Source organism: Osmerus eperlanus, chromosome 11, assembly GCF_963692335.1.
Source record: "Osmerus eperlanus chromosome 11, fOsmEpe2.1, whole genome shotgun sequence".
NCBI classification, from domain to species: domain Eukaryota; kingdom Metazoa; phylum Chordata; class Actinopteri; order Osmeriformes; family Osmeridae; genus Osmerus; species Osmerus eperlanus.
This window is the reverse complement of record NC_085028.1, coordinates 16,424,656-16,446,261: the sequence shown is the minus strand read 5'-3', so window position 1 is coordinate 16,446,261 and position 21,606 is coordinate 16,424,656. Positions and strand designations below refer to the sequence as shown.

The following is a 21,606-nucleotide window of genomic DNA, read 5'->3' as shown; positions in this document are numbered from 1 at the left end:
CTGGATAAGAGCATCTGCTAAATGACTAAATGTAAAAACAGTCCAATGAAGAGCAGTAGTTGGGGTGCCCATGCCTTTGGACAAACGGATTTCCTTTGTGTTTCCATGACAACATAATTTCCTCAAACGTTTGTGTTATTAAAACAAGGTTTGGCAGTTCCATTACTATTCTGAGATTTTATTTACATTTATTCATTGAGCAGATTTTATTCCAGGACTCTCCAGGCGTTTAACCACACACACATACAAACAGGGGCTTACCTCATCTCCCTTTTGTCCTGGTAACGATCTTCCTTTCTCTCCCTAGAAGAACAGAAAGATAAAGCACAGGGTTGGAGCAGATCTCGGTACGTAAAACGTCAACCTAAACACAAAAGTATTTGGTGAACTTACTGGGGACCCCCTTAGCCCAGGTGCACCAATGAAACCCTGCGTAGAGAAAGACAGGAAGTATTATGCATCTCAAATTCATGCTCCTGAACCAATATAGTTATTGACTTGATAGAAATAGTACTACTCACATCTTCCCCATCATAACCAATTGGCCCAATAGAACCTCTTAGACCTGGACGGCCTTGTTCACCCTGCCAGTGAGATAGTTTGAATGCAGTTGTGTGAAATATGAAAATGGCCAACTGTACATACACAATATAACAACGGTACAGTATCGTTAAGTGGTCCTCATACTCACAGGCAGGCCAGACACTCCTGGAGGCCCAGGGTCACCCTATCAGAGAAGCAAGTTTACTAATACAGTATATCCTGGACATGTGACAGTGAAATAATTTACTGTACAACTACAATATTTGGGAGAGAATGCTTACAGGTATGCCAGGGTACTGGATGAACTGAACAGCAGAGCTTCCTTGTGTTCCTTTAATTCCTGGAAAACCCTGTAGATACAAATGCCAACAGCCTCAGGTAAAACCACAGAAGCACAGTAAACCTACTCCAATGCAGCATTCACATCGCTGATTTAAATCAAGCCAATTTAAATAGATGAGTTAGCTTTTTAATTACAAGTGACATTTTAGATTTTTACATTGTATTATTTTTTACTTTAAGTAAGCATGTTTTCTCTATCACATAAATGGTAGGCTTTTCTACGTAGATTTGTCTGAAACCTGTAGCCCCTGAACCAGAAGAGGAAATATGCTTTGTTTTGTACTTCCTCCTAGTGGACAAATTAAGATACTGCACCTACACAGAAACATTCAAGGAATGTAGTAAGAAGTTTCTTCAACTTTCCGGCCAAGTGATTTATCCAGTCCAGTCATGCATACTTCCTCACAATTACACGATACCAATGTTAAACAACGGACATTCATGATATTCTTATGGACATTCATGTTAGCCTTATGGACATTCATGTTAGCCTTATGGACATTCATGTTAGCGTTATGGACATTAATGTTAGCCTTATGGACATTCATGTTAGCCTTGTGGACATTCATGTTAGCCTTGTGGACATTCATGTTAGCCTTATGGATTGAGATGGGGGTTTTTACTCACCACAGCTCCAATAGGCCCGTTAAGGCCAGGGATGCCTGGGAACCCAGCGTCCCCCATAGCCCCTTTACACCCATCCAGCCCTGGAAGGCCTGGGATACCTCCTGGCCCAGGATAGCCCTGCAACACACAAACAGTAGACCTATCAGGATGAACACAGGCTCCATTCCATGACCACAAACACACCGAGTACTGATTTTCACAGTTAGTCACATTATAACATATTTTTTTTACAATTACAACCATATTATGCGTTACAGTTCGGCATATAGGAATGGTCTGAACGATACTCACAGGAATACCATCTAATCCGGGATATCCTGGAGGCCCAGTGATACCCTGAAACAGCACCAAGAAATCCCAGGTAAGGATTTAGGAATACAAACGTTTTTCTCTGTTTGTGTTTATAATAAGGTCGGTAATAAAGTGATGTTACCTCATCTCCTTTCGGACCGGACACCCCATGGAACCCCTCCTCCCCACGATGTCCAGGTTCTCCTGGTGGCCCCTGAGGGCCATAGGATCCTGGGTTCCCCTCCGGGCCCTGATTACCTGGAGCACCTGGGGGACCCTAGCCCACACAAAACAGGAAGTTATTTTAAATGGATGAAATAGACATTTTATTTTTTATTTGAATACCTACATTTTTCAATCACAGACAGAATGACAGAGGTGCTCATGCTGTAAACATCTAGGATTCATTAGGCCAATCTACCAGATGGTGGAAGTTTCTACCCTTATAGAACATAGAATGTATGCATGAGAGAAAAATGTATTGATAAAATAATGATCTACATTTACATTTGATATTTTATCCATTTGACAGATACTTTTATCCAATGTTTTCCAATATAAAAAGTACAGAAAATCGAGCACCATGACTGCAAATGTCACTCCTTCTTAAAGTTGACTCTATTGAAGATGAATGGTATTCACTTACTACTAACCCCTCAACAACATACCATGACTTTTAAATACAAGTGTCAGCTAAATTACAAAATGTAAAATACTGTGTTTTAAAGTTGACACATTTTTGTCAATAGGGGGCACTAAGTGGGTAAAACACACAAACCTTCAATCGCACGCCTTGCTGCGAGGAGGGGTAGAATTAGTCTAATGGTAGGTCTAACAGCTGGTTGTGACAGGAGAATAATGCAAAGTTTAGTCGGCACTATAGCAGAAATGAACACGCACAGACAATTATGACTGAATTACTTCCTGACTTTTATCCTGTTTTATTCGGATTCTCTAAACTGAAACAGCGACCAGGCTCAGGGTCTGACTGTATCCAGACAGACAAGCCTGCTTCACTTTGTTTTATCTACCTCTTCTGACACTAAATACAGTATACCTTCCAGTTAACAGGGTAGGCAACTGTTGCATGTCGAATCCATAGCCCAGTTCAGTGTGTTTAACTTCATTATGAATCTGTATAAAAGAGGGATGTATGTAAGTATGTGTGTGACTGAGTGTGTGTATGTTTGTATATATGTGTGTGTGTATTTGTGTGTGTATTTTGGTCAATGTTTAGGGAGAGTGTGTGTTGCTCCAGGGGTTACAGCCGGTGTGACTAGTGTGCTTGAAGTGGATGTGACAGCAGCTCTATGCTAAGCATGCTGTCTTTCTCCGGGTGCGCAGAACTGTGATAATCGCTAAGACCCCATGATTCCCCCGTAGTCCTTGTCACAACAACCATTGTGTGAGCCCGGCCAGGGAGGCTGGCACAGCGAATTGCAGCCGCGCCAAACACAGGCGTATTTGGACAGCCAGCTGTCCACGTACGCCTCCAGAGATGCAACTTCTCACCCGGCCCTGGAGTGTCTCTACGTGGACACACACTAGTCATGGTCCTAACTAGAAGCATCAAAGGACTGTTGAATGTCACTCTCTTCACAAATCATATATAATTACACATTGGCTACAGTGTTGTGTAGAAGTGAAGAACATGATGGAGAGGTCAGGCTGTTGCCTCTTGTGGGAATGTGAGACACAGGTCAATGTCTGGGTCAGAGAGTGTATACGAGTGTGTGTGTGTGTGTGTGTGTGTGTGTGTGTGTGTGTGTGTGTGTGTGTGTGTGTGAACCAGCACACACAAGCCTGTGTCTATTAGGGTCAAATATTTTTTCCCAGGAACAAGATTTTCTTTTTGAGCTTTCAGAACTAAGTAGTAAGTAAGTATAAGTAGTAAGTACCAGTATATTTTAGCTTCTGTGGTCTTTTTTTCAAACCGTGAAGCATGTGACTGTGTCCCTGTGTGTTCTAGTGTGTCTGACACGTCAACACTTTCTTCAATATCACGTTCTCCACATCGTTCTTTGAAAAACACACTCCTCACTGTCTGTGCTTATAGTACACTAAGTCTCTGCATTTCTCTTACAAAATGGTCCATCACTTCCACAAAGGAGTGACCAGAAATTCAATTACAGTTCCAACCAGGGAGGTCGGAACAATAATTGAATTTCTGGTCTGGTTTGTGCAGTAGCCTAGAACCAACTGCACAAACATTCCATGTTATGATCAAAAATGCCATCAGACTCCTCCATAATCCCAGGCATTCCTCTGTCTTCCGCCCTCTGGGCCAAACAAACACTTGTGACACTGTGCCACCATACCAGAGACCCCTCCTCATCAACCCCCATTCCTCCTCCCTCTTCTGTTGGGCCAAAATACTGGCTACGTAGCTCTCACAATGGGCGCAGCTGACGATGAGAATATTTGTGTTCTTGTTCAAATGATGGTTTGCGCGCGTCGTATTGACGCAAAAACATTTCAAAGAGTTTTAAGAGTTTTAACTAACAACGAACTATACGCACAGGAGTCACAGGACTTCAACGTCTTGAACACAAACTTTCCAACTTGTGATTTTGCATGCTTTCCTCTTCTATAAAATAGTTGGAATACTATACAGTATTAAGGTGGAATTTATTAAATCTACTTTTAGCATTATATAGTGTCTTAAGTAGGCTACATTTTACAAATTTAATCTTCATCACAAATTAGCTCTGTAGCCTATTGTGAGTTGACCAGTAATCTCCCCAGAGCCAAAGATAGGCTATAGGGCCTCCACATACATACACAACAGAATTAAGATCTTCAAATGTAAAAACACCAATCACTCAGCCCATTTAATTTAGTGCATTTAACTCTTCTCCAAAAGCCTTTCTTCGTAGCACGACCTGATCTAGCTAGTGGTAATGATTGTGTCAACCGTCAGTCACACATCCTTTTTCAAAGACGACCCAAAAAAGTGCAAATGGGGCGAGAACGACTACAAGTCAGAACATGCAGAGAAGTCCTGCCTCTATGCTGGTCTACTTATCAGTACTGTCAGGGCTAGCATGAGGGACATGGTCTACTTATCAGTACTGTCAGGGCTAGCATGAGGGACATGGTCTACTTATCAGTACTGTCAGGGCTAGCATGAGGGACATGGTCTACTTATCAGTACTGTCAGGGCTAGCATGAGGGACATGGTCTACTTATCAGTACTGTCAGGGCTAGCATGAGGGACATGGTCTACTTATCAGTACTGTCAGGGCTAGCATGAGGGACATGGTCTACTTATCAGTACTGTCAGGGCTAGCATGAGGGACATGGTCTACTTATCAGTACTGTCAGGGCTAGCATGAGGGACATGGTCTACTTATCAGTACTGTCAGGGCTAGCATGAGGGACATGGTCTACTTAGTCCCACAGAGTGAAGTTAGCAAGAGAGGGAGTACTATTAGTGTTCTTCTAAGATTATCATTATAGACCAGGATGCTGGTCTGTTATTAACATTATATGATAATAAATATCACCTGTAGACAAAACATAATAAAAGTAGATTTAACTACTTTGTCCAGCTTCGCTGTGTATGAATTTAAAGAGGTTAGGAGACAGTGTCCCCATCTGATCTGTCTAATGTCATGTTTATATAATGCCAGTATAATTAGAAATTCAACCTTTATCGCAAATAAGATTTGTATTACTGTGAGCTGACGGGAGAGAGGATGAACACAGTCTCCCTTCAACGTTCCCATAAAATAGTTTATCTAACTATATTAAAGGCAGGGTAGGCAAGTTGCGCGAAGCTAGATATTTTAGCTTCTTTTTGACACGATTCAAACAAAAATATACCGCCTCCTCCCTTTAAAGCCACTCCCACAAAACTACAGAAACGAGCATTGAGTGGAGGGGCAGAGTGCGCACAGGTAGGTAGGTAGACAAACAGGTAGCCCGTCCAATCAATAGTCAGTGTACCCCTTAAAGATTGGTGTTTATTACAGTATTGCGACGCCCACAGATGTCGGAATGATGTCATATTACCATCAAACCTTTAGGTATATTATATATATAGGGGATCAGATTGCTGAGCGGTTAGGGAGTCGGGCTAGTAATCAGAAGGGCGCTGGTTCGATTCCCGGCCGTGTCAAATGATGTTGTGTCCTTGGGCAAGGCACTTCACCCTACTTGCCTCGGGGGAATGTCCCTGTACTTACTGTAAGTCGCTCTGGATAAGAGCGTCTGCTAAATGTAAATGTATATTAGTTGCTATCAAGACGTGAAGTTACTTTCGGCAAATATGACAAAAAGTGCTTCTCAACAACATTGCCTACCCTGCCTTTAATGATCTCAATTAACTCAATTACAAATACAACTGGCAGTTGATGAAACAAGTCAGCAGGACCCAAGGATGTGACTTTGTTTGGATGAGCTGCTTGCGAGAAATAAATATTCTAACGCGTTTGCCGCCATGTTGAGCTAAACTAACTGATGGAGCCATGGATCTGCACAAATGTGCCGCCAATGGGAATTGCACTGGTCTTTATATAACAAATATAGATATATAACACTCCCAGATGTTGGGTGACTGCAGATTAAGCATCCTGGACTTTGCAGATGGCTGTGCCTGCAACTTTCCCCATTAGGTCACCATTCCTTCATTCCCAGACCTGTTAAATGGTTGAACCAATTTCCAGACCCTGTTAAATGGCTGAACCTACTTCCAGGCCCTGTTAAATGGTTGAGGACTGGTGAGGTTGTCGGGGTAGGATGCTGGTGGTAGCAGGAATCTGGGGAGGGGATTTTAGGAGGATCATCACTAATTTATGAGCTCCACATTCCAGAGATGTCTCCGGTCTTCCTCAAACAGGGGTTCTGATTAAAGAGGGAGACTCTGGAAATGGCTGTCCATCAAGGAACAGGTGTGTGAGAGTGTGTGCGTTTGTAAATTGAGTGCTGTACATTTGAATATTGCGTGTCTGCTTTGTCCAGCGTGTGTCAGTAACACGTGTAAGTGTGCGTTTAGGCTCTTGAAGATTCTCCGGGCACCTGTGTGGACTACTTTACTGCGGATCCCACTGTAATTGTGCACCTCTACTTTACAAGGGGGCAGTAAATATGTCACTTTTCTGTTAAAGGATATCATTGGGGCTCTGGGCGTCTTTGCAACATCTGTGTACTCACACTGCCACATTCCACCAAACGGAAACCAGCACGCTTATGCCTCGTCACACTGTTAACGTACGGAATATACTAAACATTTCAAAGTACGAAACTAAACAAAATGTGATGAGAAAGTGTAGCGTTGTACGGACGCACACCTCACTGAGGCACACCTGGTTGTGGGAGTGCAGCCCTGGACACGGGCACCTATACCTATATATGGCTATATGAGTGTTACGGCCCCTTGACACAGAAGCAGGTCAGTGTGCCAACATTTCACCGGACTCGGGGGGCCTGGAGAAGGCTGGGCTGTTCTGTGAGGGATATCGCCTCCTGACACAGAATACTGCTAATCCCATTAGCTGCGTCTCACACTAATCCTCTTTACTCCATTAACACACCACTGGGCAATGCTTCATTTCCCTCTCCCCAGAAACACACATGGAGAAGTTTAACACCTTTCTTTGTTCTCCAGGCCCTCACATAAAGACCCCTGTTGATTTATGCTGATACGCCTAATGCCAGATTGAAATCACAAGAACCAATTTCAATGTTTACAATAGCAAACATTGTGTACTTTGAAAAACGGTTGGTGGGTGATGAGGCCAGATGGCATGAGAAAATATGGATTTACAATTATAATATTTACCTCTGTCTATCTACAGCCATGCTGCCTCATAGTCCTAGCCTGACGGTAGCATAGAGCAACAATGTAGAGGATGATTGATCTGTAGTCAGGTTAAGGGTGGCGTTGTGCATGGTGGAGGGTGAAAGCGAAGGTTGGGGTGATGGAGGTGTGGGTGGATGGTGTTGGGGGGTGAAGTCGTACCCGTGCTCCTTTGGCAGGGAAACACTGGCATGTGGTGCAGTCCCGTCCACCACATTCTTCCAATATGTCGCCCTGCAAGGCATAACTGATCAGTATCACACAGAACGCAAAAACAGAAACACATTCGTGAGTTAACGTAACTATAACTAAGAGTCACACATCATCAGTAACTATCTCTTTGGAACTCCAAAAACAAAGAACATTTGTAATTAACATGAGAACATGAAAACATACAACAGTACTGTTGTTAACACAGGGCATTAATATCTAGTGGTTTCTGCTGTTACATTTGTGTTGCCCATATAATCCAGTAACCAGAGCTTAGTAAATAATCATCAAGGATACAATGTTGACGATCTGAGGAACAACAATTCAGTTGTTGTTGCTCTAATCCCAGAACAACCTGAGCCAGGGGGGATGATGATTAACTTGCCCTTTGACCTCTGCAATGAGCTCAGACAGAGCTCAATCAACTAACTGAAAATCACGTTTCATTTTATCTTCCATCTCTCCATCTCCTGGATCCGTTTACCTTTAATTAGGGGGTAACTGACTGTTTGCCCATCCTTGGCATAATATGTATGTGCAATTGTGTATACATTTTACAGTGTGTTCTCTTTGTTTATTTATACTAAATCATTCTTTCCATCTTCTTCCTTTGAGTGGTTTATGTTTAAATACTCTTGCTCTTGTAGCTGTCTGAGAGTTGCCGAACAAAATGACGTTGTATTCAATAACAATAAAGTATTCTACGCTTTACCTTTATCTAACCTACCTTCTTGACACAAGGTTGGATAACAACCTTAGTATTAGACTTCCAAATGACTAGCAGTCCCAACCACTGAAATATTTATATGATAATAAAACATTATAATGTGTAAAACAAAATAATGAAAACTTTGAAATTAACGGCCTAAAGTACATCATGAAACACGTATCCCAAACAGCATAGAGCACATGCTCGTTGTAGCATATGGTACTATCTACCTTAGACAAAGCATAGTGAATAATGAGGTGTTGACACTTAAGTGTGGAGAAGAACCGTTTTCCTCTATCCCATAATTACCACAGCATTGGAGATGCCATGGCAACAGTCTTAGACACTGCTACCCACAACACAGGAGTTTTTACACTACTGTTTCCATCTGTGACAGTCAGGCCCTGCTGCACACCAAGCTCTGCTCAAAAGAAAGCATGCACCATCATCTCACACCGTCCTAACACTTCTACACTAAACAGAGACAGATGTTTATGGAGGATCTAATGATGTAAGTATTCATGATGACATCACCTCTGTGGGTTTAGAGATGTGAAGGTTGATGAATCTCAAATCATTGTGATTGCATGCTTCACTTTAAAATCTCTCACAGATTACTGATTAGAGGATGGAGAGAACTCGTGTGGACGCATGACTGACAGTCATGGTTCCCTCATTACACACACATATACACACACATACACACACACATACACACCACTCAACAAAGGTAGGTAGTCTTTAGGATTAATGGTACTTAATCAGTTATATACCAAAGTGCAGTTCTTCTGTACCCCACACCTTCTCTGCACCTTCCCCTCCACCCCCATCACCTCCTGTTCTCCATAAGCCCCACCCACAACACCTACCCCAGTATGTAGGGTGGTAATGGGGGATCGGAGAGGGTCTTAACCGCCAGACCAGTGGAACACCTATGTGGTACAGCAACATGTTCCTTAGCCTGCCTGTGTTAAAAGAGGCTTGTAAAATTCCTTGTGCTTGTGGAGCACTAGTCAGGCATGCAGACGAGATGCCTTTATCTTGTTAGATTGGTGATAAGCCTCTACTCTCAAGGCTTAATTTTCATATGCAATGAAAGAATGTGCATATCTGGAGTTCTGTCAAATCAGGAGTAATGTTCTGTATCCATCTTGGTCATGCTCTCACTCTTTCTGACATGTTTGGACATACAGGGAACTATTTGAAATATATAATACCACATTTGGTTCTGTACATGGTCTTTCATAGGTCCTCCAAAAAGGTTTCACTAGTTCAAATTTCCCAACACCTAACCTTACCCAACCTCTGGGAACTAAGGAGGGAGTCAGGAAGTAATCATGTGAATCACATGACTGCCATCAATAATTATGCCTAAATACTGTAGAACAATCATAATACATAACTCTTGTGTAAAACCTTAGTCATATACTAAAATGCATACACTCACCCCAAATACGGTCTGTCCCGCCACCAACATGAACACAAGCCACCTGGACAGAAGAAAACGGACAGGAATTAGAACAAAATATTTTTGTTTTACTCAAATTTAGTTTCATTACATCCCATCCCTGTTCTGTCATCTACAAAAATGCTGAATGTTCGTTCTGCTATGTAGCCTATGCAGATCCTCTCTGTTTATAGCATGAAGCACGGATGGATCAGCAAGACAAACTGGGCAAACACATTGTGCAAAAGTACAATTTCAAGTACAGGCCTCTATTCAGTGTACACGCATTCACGCCTCTCCTTGGATTTAAAACAACTGGGTTTGGTGGATAGCATGAACCAGACACAGTATCAGCCAACTATTTATTTCCGATCCAGAGAAACCGACCAGTGAGAGTGCACAGTCAGTCTGTCGATGGGAGAGAATATGAACGTTTAGGCACCTCACCCCAGATGGCGGCTGCAACAGGTGGTCCAGCAGATAGAGAATGTCATTTGCGCCACTCGGGGCGTTTCCTGTTTCAAGTCCTTGGCCTCTGACTGTTCCACATCCAAGACTGAGACCCCTGTCTCTTGTCCTCTCCTAGGATGCGAACACATATGGTAGCCTAGTAGATTATCTCCACACAGGAGGCCAGGTAGATTGATCTGATCAGGGTATTGGTCAGTTCAATGCTGTTTCAACAATTATAGAGGTGACCATCAGCTAATTTCTCAATGAACTGAATGTCATTACAGAAAAAATAAATTTGGTCTGATGATTGGTGCACAGATTGGGTTTATCACAAAAGGGCACTGGATTAAAATATTTAGCCACTGATTAATAGATGACAAGCTGAGATACAGCCCATCTCATCGGCATGATCATGATCTTCAACACAGACATGGTCTGTACACTTCACTCCACATAACTCTAAGATGTAAATGACTTCAAATTGCATTGAAACAGGAAAGAAACAGGAATTTGGTGCTTGAATGATTTGGCGGGTTTAGAAAAAAATCTGGTTTTGCAGAATAGGAACGCATATAAATTGAATGGTCTGTAAATGGCCACAAAATGCCTAAAAACCAAGTAGTCTAATGTAGCTATGTAAAAATGTAACAAGTAACACGAAAAAAGGAAGTATATTAGCCTAATAAATTGCAGAATTCCACAATATATCAATGAAAAAGACGCATTCACGGAAAACTACGTAGCCTAGAGGAAATTCTGACCATTGCCATACTGAACAACTAAATAATGTGCATCGAGGCACGTCCACACACCTTGACAAGATAAAACATTTTCTTTAAAGTCAAATCAGACTTACCCTAAGCGTTGTCCACTGTGATGTTCGACGCAGACACTGTTTCAGAAGTTTAAATATCACTGTCGTTGTCCCTGCACTTGCTTTTTGAGTAGAAAAACATCACATTCACCTATGATTAAAGTAAGAACCTACTTAAAAATGACTTATGTCCAATAGTTTCATGTTGCAGAAAATAAAACAACAAAAAAATGTAACTAACAAGCCTTAAACCTTACAGAAACACTCTAGACTTCAACAAGTGCGAAGGAACCACTCCATCGCTGAGCAACCGCACTTGTTACCCTATCAATCCCCCAAAGCGCAAAGTATCTTGTCAGATCATGCACACTTTAATTCTATTTCACATCGGGTTACTTCATAGGGCACTTCGTGTGACATGTTGGAGTAGACAATAAGGTGCACCGTACAACATTTGGAACAATTTCGTAAAAAGAAAAAAAACTTGCGAGTTAAACAGACAAATCGGATCTTAGTTAGGTTAAAGGCATTACAGAAGCTCGGCCAATGAGCTGAGTCTTACAGCCGCTCAATCTTCAGCAGGTACTTCACCCACTCACTTTTCCAACATAGGCTATACATTATTTTTTGGACGCCTGAATGTTGCACAGTATATTTTTGGACTATTTAGTCCCAAAAGACTTGTTCCATAGCAATTTCAAGATACTATCACGAAGGAGATAAAGCACTCACTGGATATACAGATGTGATCGCCATTTATCAATACACATTAACCTGTATAGAGGAAGTGTGGTAATTTAATGCGATTCAGTGTGGACTGCGAATCTGCATACCAGTTTAAGGAAGATTACACAGGGGTTTGCATGGGACCGCTGGTGGCTGTAAAATGAAGGGCTTCCACTGTGTGCCGGTCGTGCTCCAGTGTGTTTTGCCTCTATGCTTGCTGCTCGGAGCCAGCATCACACCTGGGGCGACAGAGGATGTGAGTATGAAATGTGCTCCAAGGACAACGTTGAGCATCACCGACATGTGTGAATACTTTAGATGTTACACAACACTCTGCATTTTTTAATTTGTAAAATTGTAGCCTGCATTTGTTGTCACAAATTGTCACAACCTATGGGCTGCCTTCTAGGGTAGTAGCCTATTTTTTTTTTACCGTACTGTATGATACAGAGTTTGAAACCGTTTTTTTCACCGCTCGATGTATTTTCACGAATATGTCCATTAATAATTATGTGTTTTAATGACAGTTGTGACAGTTGTGATGGAGTTGTGACAGTTGTGATGGAATTCAATCAGCCTCTGTTTTGTTGGTTGTGTCAGAGGGGGCGCTGTTATTTCTTGCTTTGGCAAACGGATTCTTATTGTGGGTTTCAGAACAGAAATTTAAATCCACGAGGTGAAGTTAAGGATTTGACTTGGTGTAAACAGAAATTGTGTATTTTTTTTGTCATCTCTTGAAATTCCCCCTTCTCATGATCTTCATCATCATCCTCTTTACAGTCAACTTAAAGCACAACCGGATGACAAGGAGAGCAGAATTGACTCTACTCACATTTGATTGAAACAATACACATGCATTACCTAAGCAACAGTGCAGTAGCCAGTAGGCCTGTTAACACAAGGTGGGGACAAACCGATAGCCATCTATACTAGAGCAGGCTCAAATATGAAGTAGCCTTTTTAACAACAAATGAATTGCATTTGAAATACATCCTTATTAATGCAATTTCGAGTCAGGTGGCTGAGCGGTGAGGGAATCGGGCTGGTAATCCGAAGGTTGCCAGTTCGATTCCCGGTCATGCCAACTGACGTTGTGTCCTTGGGCAAGGCACTTCACCCTACTTGCCTCGGGGGAATGTCCCTGTACTTACTGTAAGTCGCTCTGGATAAGAGCGTCTGCTAAATGACTAAATGTAAATGTAAATGTAATTTGCAGAGAGAGGGAAAGAGGGTGATGCAAAGAGAGACAAAGAAGGAGAAAAACAGAGAGAGAGAAAGAGAGAGAGAGAAAGAGAGAGAGAGACTGCAAGTTTGCTGTGAGAATCATGATGTCTGTTGTCTGTATTTGTTTAACAGGACTGTTATCAGGAGTAGACATCTGTAGGGCACAGGCTCAGTCTTGTCACTGTTGATCTCACGATAACGAGAGTGTGCTGTGTTCACACAGCATGCCCTGCTCTACTAGGAAGAGGGCCACTGGTGCAATTACACCTACTGTATTTAACTGATTTATGTAATTACTCCTTTATTTCACCAGGGAGTCACATACACTGACTTGCCTTGACAGTAGTGAAGACCATACATTACATAGAGAATAACACTTTTAGATATACTGTGCAAGTGCACATGCTGGCAATATTTGCCCGTATAATTTAACTGATTCAGCTTGGTTATAAGTGCACCAGTCAACCCTTTCAAGAGCTCTGCATAGCACTGGCCTGGATTGGAGGATGGCAACAATGAAGCAGTTACTCAAAAAGTACCATCAGAAAGCATGTATAGAGTCTACTAGAAATTATGAGAGTGAAACTTCCCAGCAGCAATGTAGGAAAAGGTTTTGCGGTCAGGTGAAACCAAGATAAAGGTTTTTGGCCAAATGTCAGAGCGCTATGTGTTTCAGTGCACTAACAAATGAAGCTTGGAAAGAAATTTAGGACACTGATCCCAAGGACAAGGTCAAATACACTTTGGGGTGGCTCAAGAACAAAAAGGTGAAATTACAACAATCCCGGTCAAGGTTCTGTGTCTATATTTGAAAATGGAGTCTAAAAGTGTTGTCAAACTAATTTGAACAACCTGGAGCAAATTGGAATGAGCCAACATCAATGAATCCGACACTGTAAGCAAACCTGTTTCAAACATACTCCCAAGAGAAAGAAATCATCAACACCTTTTTGTGACCTTTACGAATTCAAAATGTAGACAAAGTGGGAAAAACACAAAACATAAAACAGATTCAGTTTCAAAGGTTGTTTCAAATGTGGAGGAGGATGTACTACAAAGAATATGACGCTTGTTAAATTACCTATTTTTCAGGAAATTCAGGAAATGTAGGAAAACGTCTGGAATGTGAAAAAGGAAATTATATTGAGTAGTAGACCAAGGAACTATGTGCCCCCGCAAAGGAAGTGAGACGGACAAAGACATATAAGGAACAGCAACATTTATCTGACATGTCATTGTCTGTTTTAAGGAGTCACACAAGCCAGTGACCATTTTAACATGATAGCCAAGTCAAATTGGGTCCTTAGCAAAACCCAACTTTGATCTGGTATGAGCATGTGGTCTTAATCAACTCGCCTCTGTCCCTCTTCCTTTTTCTGGCCCTGGCCCTAACCCTGGCCCTAACCCTGGCCCTAACCCTGGCCGTAACCCTGGCCCTAACCCTGGCCCTAACCCTGGCCCTAACCCTAACCCCGGCCCTAACCCCGGCCCTAACCCCGGCCCTAACCCCGGCCGTAACCCCGGCCCTAACCCCGGCCCTAACCCCGGCCCTAACCCCGGCCGTAACCCCGGCCCTAACCCCGGCCCTAACCCCGGCCCTAACCCTGGCCCTAACCCTGGCCCTAAACCAGTTTTTATAGCCTTCCTATTCAGGCCTTTGTCATGTTGTACTGTTATTTCAGAGTCCCCCCTATTCAGCTAAAGCCTGCTTCTCCCATCGTCGCCCCAGGGATACCCAGCTGTTGGTTTTCCGCGTGATTTCCTCGATGGAGAATGAAAGAGTACAGCCAAGCCCCCAGCCAGGAAGTGCCCCGATGGGGTACCATGGGATCCAGTCTCCCCCGTGGCTTGGACACCAGGACTCACAGAGAGGGGGGGGGTGGGGGGGGCGGGAGGAGGAAGGAGACGGAGGAGGAGGAGGTGGTGGAGGACGAGGTCCACACAGACGTGGACCATCTCCCTTGTCACTCGGCTCATCCTCCATGAAGAGAGGACCTGGTCACTCTGACCAGTTCCTAGTAGACAGGTGCCTTGAGCAAACTGGAGATTCTTGGATCTTTTGATACGCCACTGGTGATCAGTGGCTTAGTATTCTGCCCTGCTGCGGTGATAGGTCCTATTATCACTATGAAGTGTGACAATCTTTCAGCGGGGGAGGCGTGCTGAAAATCAAGAGAAGAAATCTTGTTTAGAAACTAGGACAGTCGGAGTTTACTGCTTGTCTATGGTTCAGGGGAACCTACACGGAAGACCAGTAGGGATGTACTTGGTCTAGGGTAGGGGAGACCAGCTTATTCTCTAAAGCTGTGGGGGACACCAGCAGGATTGTCCCCGGTCCAGAGGTTGCAGGGACACTATCTTGTAAGCCCCTGGTCCAGAAGACACCATCAGCGGTGTCCCCGGTTTCTGCCAGGAGGACTGTGTCTTGCACGTGCCCAGACATGCTGGTCCCATGCTTGCACCAGAGATTGAGAGGTGTTTTAAAAATGTTCTGTTCATACAGACTCACATTGGACGGCTGGTTTCAAAACTAGACAATGTGTAAATGTAAACAAAACATATAGCTCTGGAAGTGTATAGTATATATTATATAGTATTGAATATAGTAATGCCCAATGGCATATACTTTTTAATCAAATAACAGTGGGAGAGTAAGGCAATGATGAGACAAAGTGAGAGGGAAGAGGTAAGAAAGGATGTCTGGAATGTTGAGAACACGAGATGACACACTCAGGGTTCTAAAAGGCTTGACATTTTTATTGTTCAAATGGCTCTGGAAATGAACCATTGTTTGATTAAGTAACTGTATGTGAATCTATAAAAGAAAAATTGGGGGAGAGGGATTACCATAAAGCAATAATCAGACAAGCATAATGGTTATGGATGGAACCTTTTTTCTGAAGGAGAAAGAAGAAATTCACTCTTTTGAAGTTTCCCCTCAGAACTAAGGTGGTGTTGGGGAGGAATTGTTTGAACGTAATAGGCCAGCAGTCACCTGCATACTAGATGCCCACATGTGAACTCTCACATATTGCATTTCTTCTTGTTTTGGAATGTGCTGAATTTACAGCTTTGAAGTTCTGCCATAGGTCTGAAAAAGGTTCTGTCCTCTGGCATTCTCAGAGAAAATAAGATTCTAATCTTTTGTGATCTTAAGAGGGCCACATACCCGCTTGTACCCACTTCGACTGTGTTCAAGAGCATAATGTCTGTGGGTTGTGTTAGAAAGACGCGGACAAAAAGGTTTCAGTAAACTCGAGGTGTTTGTTAATTCTGAAGATAAACTAAAAGCAAAAAGGAACTCAAGATCTTCTTCTACAGAGGGAACCTTCTCTCGGTTGACTGGGGAAAGGGAAATAAACCCCACTTCATCCACTTGGCGATTGCTTCAACCTAGTGGTCCCAAGACAGCACACATCTTCTGGCTGAGTTGGCTCAGTTTTGGATTAGCTGTCAAGGCATCTCCCCTCAGTTTTCCACGATTTCAACTCCACCTGCTCAGCAATCATACCTTTTTCTCATCTTCAATCAGCTTCCCTTTCCTTCCTTTGACTCATCTTCCCAGTAGTACAAGAATCAGGCTCTCGCCCCCAGACCTTGTCAGATCGTCGTTTCAGCACCAGTGGTAGCGACACACTACCGACACAGAGTAGCTCCGCCCAGCCATAAACCAATTCCTGGGCACCCACCTGGCCCTGGGAGGTCTTCGAAATGCCCAATTCCAGTCATCATGGCAGAAGATGCAACCTACACTTGGGTCAACTTACCACCGTGCCACCCTCCTCATCTCCTGGCAGCAGGACTGTTTTTGTGCAAAACATGTCTTTATTTCTCTATCTTTTTGTTTGCCCTCAATCTTTTCATGTTGTACATTCTCCTTTCTTTCATGACCCATGTGGTCACCCTGCACCCACTTATCGCCTCTTCCGTCCTGCAGCTGTGTGCAGGTCTGTATCTGAAGATGAATCAGTGGATCTACTGTTTGCTAGGTCATGAGACAGGAACCATAGTCTTAACATCATCCCCAGATGCTGTCAAGACAATAAGAACCGAATAAAGAACACTCCATCTCCCTCACACCCACACATTCAATTCAGATTTACATAATCACAGAAGTAATAATAATAGATGATAATAGACAACAACAACAAAATCTGAACTGTATTCTCACTGTACGTGTTAAGGTTGAGAGTTTTGCCAGGTCATGTCAGTTTTGACAAGTACTTTTAATCTTGGGAGAGTGAAAATTACTTGGTTTGTAAAAGACAAAAAAACTATTGTCTCTACATTCTTCTACTTCAGATTTAATCTTAATCTTGCTGAAGCATCAGGTGCACGTCTCTTTTATGCCTCTTGGAGAAGTTAGAACCAACTTCCCTCTTCTTTTTTATGCGTTGTGTACCTGGACGGATGCTGTGTGTCTGGATGGGAATACAGATAAGACCCTGTATGGAGGGGCCTGTCTCGTGTCTAACTCTTACCCTTGCCATCAGTGTTGCATGTCTTGCAAAACCCAAACAACCCCTGTGGACAGTGTGTCTATCTTCCTGCATCTCTCTGATTATTCTGTCTCTCCTGCACACAGACAAGCTCATTCATTAGGAACACGCAACAGTCAGTCAACAAAGGGAGATTCTGTAACTATGGGAAACAAGGCGAATCAGGCCAGAAGAACCTAAACTTCATATGAGATTGTCTGCATTCTTGTTGTGTCTGACCTACTTCAGGTTGGTAGGTACCTGAGATAAGAGGTCTTGGGATGACAAGGTAGACCGAACCAGAGGCAACACAGGACGGGGCTTTGGGAAGGGAGACGGGGTTTGCAGAAAAGATTGAGACACTGACAATTATTTTATCTTGACCTTGCACATGTATCGTGGTATATACCTGAGAAATAAGTATATAGTGGTATATAACGGATAAATAAGTTTGATACGGTAATGCAGTCGATTAGGATACAACATTGTGTTTAGCAACAAAAAAAGTTTGGTCAGTTCTACGAACATGAAACAGACTACATCACATTACAACACTTGTGTCACCAGCTTTACTTCTTAAGTTTCTTATTTTTTCCTTCTTGTTTCTATCCTGTTTGTTGTAGTCCTGTACCTGTGCAGGCGTCTCCAGGTGTCACTGTGATGGAGTGAAAGGCAACAAAGTAAGTTTCAACATGTACTATTCATTCATCACATAGCTCATTAGCGCCTATTCTTATACCCTTAGTCTTCCTTGTTGTACTTCACACGACCCAGTATAAACTGCAGCACAGCCAGCTAGTCTCCTTTCTGATACTAGTCTTGACTTGGGAAGCTCTCTGCTGGAAGTCTGAGGTACCACACTGAGAGGTACCACCAGGACAGAGCTGCTGGCTCAACCTTCATGCACCAGCCATGCGATATTATTATTATTTCATTTATTTTACTTTTGGTCATTATTGCTTTGACAAGAGTACAATCAACACATTTACAATACTTGAACATGTCAATACTTTGAAAACACACAAGTTTCTTCCTATTTCAGGACTCATTATATCAAGCGATATTATATACTTAAATATGCTTACAAACTATGTCCGTCAGTATGTGAATATACAAAATCATACACAAGTTAATTTCCAATTTTGTAGAAAAATGTATTTAATAAAAATGTATAATGCTCTCATTTAATATATTTAAATTAGATTTAAGAATCCTCTTTTCCCACCTTGGCATACTCTTATATTATATGACAGGAGTGTTTATTTTGTATATATATATATTTTTTTACAAAAGTAAGAACTGAAATCCGGCTTCTTCTCTGAAATTATAACTCAGAAATATAAAATTGACAAATGGACACAGTTCCCTCACTTATGTGGTACAACTGCAGTAGCAATAGCCAAGCATTATGTTGTTTAGACCCGGTGACAGGCAGGACCACCCAGGTGGGAAATACCTCGGATGTGTAAAGGTATGTGATGATGTGTCTTGGCACTGGCTGCCAAAGAAATATTGTTATCTGACTGTCACGCACCTGCAAGGCTTGTTTATGAATAAAAAAGAGATAGAGAACAAGATTGCAATAAGGACTCTAAAATACTGGTAAAATACATTACTATACTGAAATCAGTCACAATACCTTCTAATCCAGTGGTTCTTAACCCTGGTCCTCAGGGACCCCCTGTCCTGCATGTTTTAGATGTTTCCCTGCTCCAACACACCTGATTCAAATGCATGTTTGTTACCAGGCTTCTACAGAGCTAGATAACGACCAATTTATTTGAATCAGATGTGTTGGAGCAGGGAAACATCTAAAACATGCAGGACAGGGGTTCCCTGAGGACAGGGTTAAGAACCACTGTTCTAATCTAAATGTGTCTCAACCCTTAAACGTCAATTTCTTAATCAGAAGTATTATCTGTTGATTATTGCCATTGAACTGTTCAAACTGAAAATTAAGTGAGTAAATATAAAAGCAAAGAAATGTGTGTTTAGTCGATTTAATTTTCTTATAGTGGGTCACTTTCTCAATGTTCCTCTCTGTAGGGTGAGAGGGGCTATTCTGGTTACGGTGGATTTCCCGGGGTTATGGGTTTCCCAGGAATTGAAGGTCCTCCAGGGTCTCTAGGTCCCAAAGTAAGCCTCCTCCAAGTACTTAAATATGACAGCACACTACTGTGCGTGTGTGTGTCTGGGTAAACAAGTAGAAGTCATTAACGTGTTTGATACTAGCTTTGTACGTTTTTATTCACAGGGAAACATCGGCTTTCCTGGGTTATCAGGATCCAAAGGTTCCCGGGTATGACTGTTTATGTTTATATACTGCAATTTACATAACAACAGTTTGTGTGTGCAGAATTCTCTTCTGCAGCCATTCCTAAACTAGGGGTGTGACTCCATGAAAGGTAACCTGAAATAAATATAGGGTCACAGGAGAAGCATTTGTATCTCAAAAACGAGCCAAGAAAGACAGCGAATTGAACTGTAATGTGACAGAATACTGCGGAAAACACACTAAAGAGAACTTTTGGTCTCTAAATCAACCCCCTTACTAGACTGTAGCGTGGAAACTGATGCATTGCACATTAGTGAAATGACCAATATTAAAGTAAGTCAGTCTAACTATCTGACTTAATCACATCTATAAGACATGCTAAGAATGATTGTTTTTTCAACAGGGGCTGCCTGGAAAACCAGGATTTTCTGGACCCTTTGGACAGCCAGTAAGTATGTTTAAGTATGTGGCCTACACAAATTAGAAGCAAAAACTTTGCCTTCCATTGTTGCAGTTGTAGTTTCAACTTCTTAATTTTTTATTATGGCTTTAGTGTACTGTTGTTTCTGAAAAATGGATATCTGTCACATCGATGTCAGGGTGTTCCAGGAAATGAAGGACCAATGGGCCCAACAGGAGTACCAGGATGCAACGGGACCAAGGTACAGTTTCAGTCTATTTAACATCTAGTTACATTGGATGTTAGATATATATATTAGAAATAGAATAGAATTAGAATAGAAATAGAATATTTATTAGAAATATTTGCATGCGTTCTCCCTGCACACCCTTACACAACCCATTATCAACGTGCCATGTATTTGACAATGACCCTGTCTTTTTATTTCAGGGAGATATTGGCTATCCAGCACCTCCTGGGTTACCTGGGACTGTTGGATTACCTGTATGTAACTGTTGTCCCTCATTGTGAGCTGTTTCTAAGCAATCAATCAGTCAGAATTCATTTATATATATAGTACATTTCAAAACAACGCACGTTGAAAGTGCTGTACACACTCAGATCACCACACAATCACAGAGTAAGCAGACAACCATAGCTGTCATAGTCGTCTCTCGTCATTGTAGCTTTGCATATCAGAGTATCAACCAGCAGTCAGTGGATGAGTCAGACTCTCTCCACAGGGCTGGTGCCTGGCACACTGTGCTATTTACGTGTCGGATCTCATACATAGTTTACATCTGCATTCCTTATGTTTTCCTGCAGGGTGTTCCCGGTCTCCAGGGGCTAAAGGTAGCTGTATATATGGATGCACTGATAAATCATTCAGTATTTGTAAGATGGAGGGCAGAGTGTTTGTGAGTGGTATTTTGTCGTCCTCACAGGGAGAGTCCCACTACTTCCCAGTACTCCTTGATGTGAAAGGGCAGCGTGGAGTGCCAGGGAGAAATGGTGGGAAGGTTAGAAGGACTTCCTGTCTGTAGCTATTTTCACTCACTTATGATATTACAGCATCAGTAGTTATCTTATATTTACAGCTTGATATGCTGTGATACTCACTCATTTTGTGCTTCTAGGGTCAACAGGGGTTTCCTGGCCTACCAGGCCTCCCTGGATCTGAAGGATTGAGTGGGATTCCGGTCAGTTGTCACTTTCGTTACGTGAAGGACTTTCATGGACTGCATTTTTTTACCCAAATACCTTTCAT

The 21,606-nt window shown here is 42.3% G+C and overlaps 2 protein-coding genes across 6 annotated transcripts in view; one reads left to right on the top strand and one right to left on the bottom strand.

The window, feature by feature from the left end:
- The window catches only part of col4a4 (collagen, type IV, alpha 4), a 31,717-nt gene extending 20,037 nt beyond the window's left edge, over positions 1-11,680 (bottom strand). Inside the window, exons 1-13 of one of the 5 annotated variants that reach the window (XM_062472943.1) lie at positions 11,494-11,680; positions 11,279-11,387; positions 10,417-10,576; positions 9,970-10,012; positions 7,766-7,837; positions 1,946-2,080; positions 1,804-1,848; positions 1,513-1,629; positions 825-893; positions 692-727; positions 522-584; positions 394-429; positions 262-303 (exon numbers count right to left, since the gene is read on the bottom strand). In XM_062472943.1, the coding sequence (XP_062328927.1) occupies positions 262-303; positions 394-429; positions 522-584; positions 692-727; positions 825-893; positions 1,513-1,629; positions 1,804-1,848; positions 1,946-2,080; positions 7,766-7,837; positions 9,970-10,012; positions 10,417-10,568 (810 nt within the window). In that variant the 5' untranslated portion in view covers positions 10,569-10,576; positions 11,279-11,387; positions 11,494-11,680. Of the gene's footprint in view, positions 1-261; positions 304-393; positions 430-521; positions 585-691; positions 728-824; positions 894-1,512; positions 1,630-1,803; positions 1,849-1,945; positions 2,081-7,765; positions 7,838-9,969; positions 10,013-10,416; positions 10,577-11,278 lie in introns of all 5 variants that reach the window. The other 4 variants (XM_062472941.1, XM_062472945.1, XM_062472942.1 and 1 more) reach the window with 4 other exon arrangements.
- A 93-nt stretch (positions 11,681-11,773) lies between these two features.
- col4a3 (collagen, type IV, alpha 3) overlaps positions 11,774-21,606 on the top strand; it is a 31,146-nt gene continuing 21,313 nt past the window's right edge. The window contains exons 1-10 of the mRNA XM_062472947.1: positions 11,774-12,218; positions 18,288-18,344; positions 19,711-19,800; positions 19,919-19,963; positions 20,343-20,387; positions 20,539-20,601; positions 20,790-20,843; positions 21,165-21,191; positions 21,284-21,358; positions 21,476-21,538. Coding sequence (XP_062328931.1) covers positions 12,123-12,218; positions 18,288-18,344; positions 19,711-19,800; positions 19,919-19,963; positions 20,343-20,387; positions 20,539-20,601; positions 20,790-20,843; positions 21,165-21,191; positions 21,284-21,358; positions 21,476-21,538 — 615 coding nt within the window. The 5' untranslated portion in view covers positions 11,774-12,122. The remainder of the gene's footprint in view (positions 12,219-18,287; positions 18,345-19,710; positions 19,801-19,918; positions 19,964-20,342; positions 20,388-20,538; positions 20,602-20,789; positions 20,844-21,164; positions 21,192-21,283; positions 21,359-21,475; positions 21,539-21,606) is intronic.